The sequence below is a fragment of the Balaenoptera acutorostrata genome, chromosome 14 (genome assembly GCF_949987535.1).
Source record: "Balaenoptera acutorostrata chromosome 14, mBalAcu1.1, whole genome shotgun sequence".
In the NCBI taxonomy this organism is placed as follows: domain Eukaryota; kingdom Metazoa; phylum Chordata; class Mammalia; order Artiodactyla; family Balaenopteridae; genus Balaenoptera; species Balaenoptera acutorostrata.
Genome location: NC_080077.1, coordinates 26,602,221 through 26,605,911, shown reverse-complemented (window position 1 = coordinate 26,605,911; position 3,691 = coordinate 26,602,221). Strand labels below are relative to the sequence as shown.

General features: G+C 39.3%; 1 protein-coding gene across 1 annotated transcript; it reads left to right on the top strand.

Annotated features, from left to right (window-relative positions):
* Positions 1-1,333: 1,333 nt before the first annotated feature.
* On the top strand, positions 1,334-2,611 carry LOC130704747 (mediator of RNA polymerase II transcription subunit 4-like). The gene has a single exon (XM_057527937.1). It carries the CDS (start codon positions 1,425-1,427, stop codon positions 2,097-2,099), a length of 675 nt encoding a protein of 224 aa, XP_057383920.1. The 5' UTR covers positions 1,334-1,424; the 3' UTR covers positions 2,100-2,611.
* Positions 2,612-3,691: the final 1,080 nt, after the last annotated feature.

Genomic DNA, 3,691 nt, shown 5'->3' with positions numbered 1-3,691 from the left:
GACAATTACTTGTCTCCACCAGGCTGGAGAACACATTTCAGCGGTTCCTATCTCCATCTGTTAACTTCTCTTTATTAGGTGACTCATAGCCATTAACTCCAAGGAAGCACAAAGGGGATAACATCTACATAACCATGGGTTTCCACCAACCACTCCAGGCTGCCGAGCATTGCTAAGACAAACATAATAATTGTGCTGAGAGCGTCATCTCAAATTCACATGCTCCATCCTCAGCTGGGCCCTCAATTCTTCCCTATAATTATTTTATTTTTTTCTTACTTAACTCACTGTGCCATGCCCCACGTCAGTGTCTCAGAACTTCCTCCCAAAGCTCCAGTTTTCTCATCTCTAACACAGGGATAATTATAGCTTCTACCTAGTAAAGCCGTTCTGAGTATTAAATGAAAATAATGATCATATGGTTATAAACACATGATATCATAAGTACCTAATAAATGCTGTTATTATTACTATATTATGTATATGTTATTACATATTATATGGTGTTATTATTATGTAACATAAATAATAAAATGACAAAATAATAGTTGTATAATTTTCTACTCATCTCAGGGTCAAGAGACTTTTTTTTAATGCCAGCTATATGCCAGTTATCATGACAGGCACTGCGATTTTTAAAAATTAGTAAGACATAGTCTTTGTTCATCACACAGGGAGAAAGAGGTGTAGAATTTAGAGTTGACACAACATTTTGATATATACTCTCTGAAGATCCCAGCTCCCTTCCTCTGAATTTCCCTCATCTGATGACCGTTTCCTTCTTTGCTAAGACCAGGGCAAGTCAATAGAAGCCCTTCAGTGTTCCTTTTGATCTCAGAATTTCTCCAAGTGTATCAGGTTCTTGTTTTTTTGTCCTCTTGTCACAGAAGAGCACGTCCACTTCACTTCTCAGCCTTGGCATTTCCCAGGCTCACTGTGGTGCCCCAGAGAGGGTTTCCCCTCAGCCTCTGCTGTAAGCTCTGAACACTGCAGCCCACAGTTTAAAACTGAGTTCTTGTTCTTGAAGAAATTAGAACAGAGTTGAACCTTTGAAAGAAAGAAGGAAAGAAAGGAAGAAAGAAAGAAAGAAAGAGAGAGAGAGAGAAAGAAAGAAAGAAAGAAAGAAAGAGGGAGGGAGGGAGGGAAAGAAAGAAAGAAAGAGAAGAGAAGGAAAGAAAGAAAGAGAAAGAGAGAAAGAAAGAAAGGAAAAAAACCCCCCAACAACCTGGAGATAGCTCGTAGCAAGTGCTGTCTGTATGAGTCATTCAGGGAAAAAAAAAAAAAAAAAAAGAGGTGCCACAACCTTCAGCAGAAGAGAACCATTGAGGGGCGGCGGCTCGGGAGCTGCAGGCGGCAACAGCACACGTGAGAGGCTGCTGTCTGCGCTGGAAGATCTGGAGGTCTTGTCGAGAGAACTTATAGAAATGCTGGCGATTTCAAGAAACCAAAAGTTGTTACAGTCTGGAGAGGAAAACCAGGTCCTGGAGTTGTTAATTCATAGAGATGGGGAATTTCAAGAACTAATGAAATTGGCACTTAATCAGGGAAAAATCCATCATGAAATGCAAGTTTTAGAAAAAGAAGTAGAAAAAAGAGACAGTGATATTCAGCAACTACAAAAACAGCTAAAGGAAGCAGAACAGATACTGGCAACAGCTGTTTACCAAGCAAAAGAAAAACTCAAGTCAATAGAAAAAGCAAGAAAAGGTGCCGTCTCCTCTGAAGAAATAATTAAGTACGCACATAGGATTAGTGCAAGTAATGCTGTGTGTGCCCCACTGACCTGGGTCCCAGGGGACCCACGGAGACCATACCCAACTGATTTGGAGATGAGAAGTGGATTATTGGGCCAGATGAACAACCCTTCCACTAATGGAGTGAACGGTCATCTACCAGGGGACGCACTTGCAGCAGGCAGATTGCCAGATGTCCTTGCTCCGCAGTATCCATGGCAGTCAAATGATATGGCAGTGAATATGTTACCACCAAATCACAGTAGCGACTTTGTGTTGGAGCCTCCAGGACACAACAAAGAAAATGAAGATGATGTAGAGGTTATGTCAACAGACTCCTCAAGCAGTAGCAGTGACTCTGATTAAAAAAGCGTAAGACAAAACATACAGAATTGAATACTATCAAATTCTGTTCCTTAAATAATTGCAAACCTGTAAAAATAGCCAGGTGGAATTGTGCTGCCTATTAAAAATCACAGTGGACTTGCTTTTTAAAGCCAAAAATCTTGGTTTCAGTTCTAAACCACTACGTGAATATTTAGAGAAGATCAAAATTTACTGTTGGAAAAAAAGATTATTCAGTTCAGTGCCGTCTTGTTCTATTCCAGTTGTGTTGGACTTGTGCATAGTAGTTCTGGAAATAAGATTTTAGGGAAATGACCCACGTACATATCACTAATAGGCCTCCTGGAATTATTAAGAAAAGCATAAACAAAGGCAGCAGATCACTGAATGTGCATCATTAACTCAGAATAACAGAAACCCTCATTTGAAAGTAAAGGCTGTTAGCTTCTGTCACAGGAACAGGAGAAATCGTCTCAGTTTGTACTATTTGTAATTATTGTATATTTTGTAAACTCACTTTTGTTTGTACTTTCTATGCTTTTTTTTTTAAAAAATTATACTTTCAGCATAGGTCGGATAAAAAAAAAAAAAAAAAAAAAAAAAAAAAAAAAAAAAAGAAGAGAACCATTGAGCTCCAGTTAAAAATATATACTATTCCCAATAGGAATAAAGTTAACTCTCCAAAACTTTGTAATCATATTCATAATGCTTTAATATCTTATAGTTTTTATAAAGTAATTTCACAAAAAATTGTTTCCTTAAGCCACTTAACTCAGTGAGGAAGGTTAAGGAATATTCTGCCCATTTTATAAATGAAACAACTGAGGCTGAGAGAGATGGGGGTGGTTAGGAGAACTGGGTCAGCTAGTAAGTGCTGGAGCCAGGACTTTCCTCTGGGTCTTGAGACCCCCCCCGCCACCTGCTTTTCCTCCCAGGATGTTAATATTTATTAGTTTATTATGTGCTAGAAAATTAACATTGTTTTCTCACCTCCACTGTACAACTCTGAAAGGTAAGTCTTACCGCCTGCATTTTAGAGATCAAGGTGACCTTGTGAGGAGGGGCTGGGGAGGGAGGGAACCTATGAAGTAACTTGCCCCAAATCCCACCTCCAGGAATCTAGAGTTGGCATATAAATCCAAGCTAACAAAACCTGAATTCTATGTATTACCCTATATTCTTTACAGTATATTCCACTATGTATTACACTATATTCCTTACCTTTTGCTTGGGAGAGCTAAAGACAATACGAAAAATGAAAGCCAAGTTTAGAGCAGATGGCAGTGACAGCAGCTAGAAATGGACGAGACAACCGTGGTTAGGTAACTTGTGTGTGTGCTCGAGACTGGGCCATAGTGCCGGATGGTGAGGGGAGGACCCTCCTCAGTAATGGCCAGAAATACACAGCTATCTTCCTAAGCACTAATTTCTAAGTTATTTCTGGAAAAAAAACAAAAGATTTTATTTATCCCTTGGTTTTTATTGCTCTTTATGAGCACATGAGATCCAGAAACTCTTCAATGACCCAGGTGCATGGCAGTAATCTCCATGTCCATTCAGACCTATCACTCACATAGATAGCCTCTGACAAATGATATGATGGCTTATGTTTT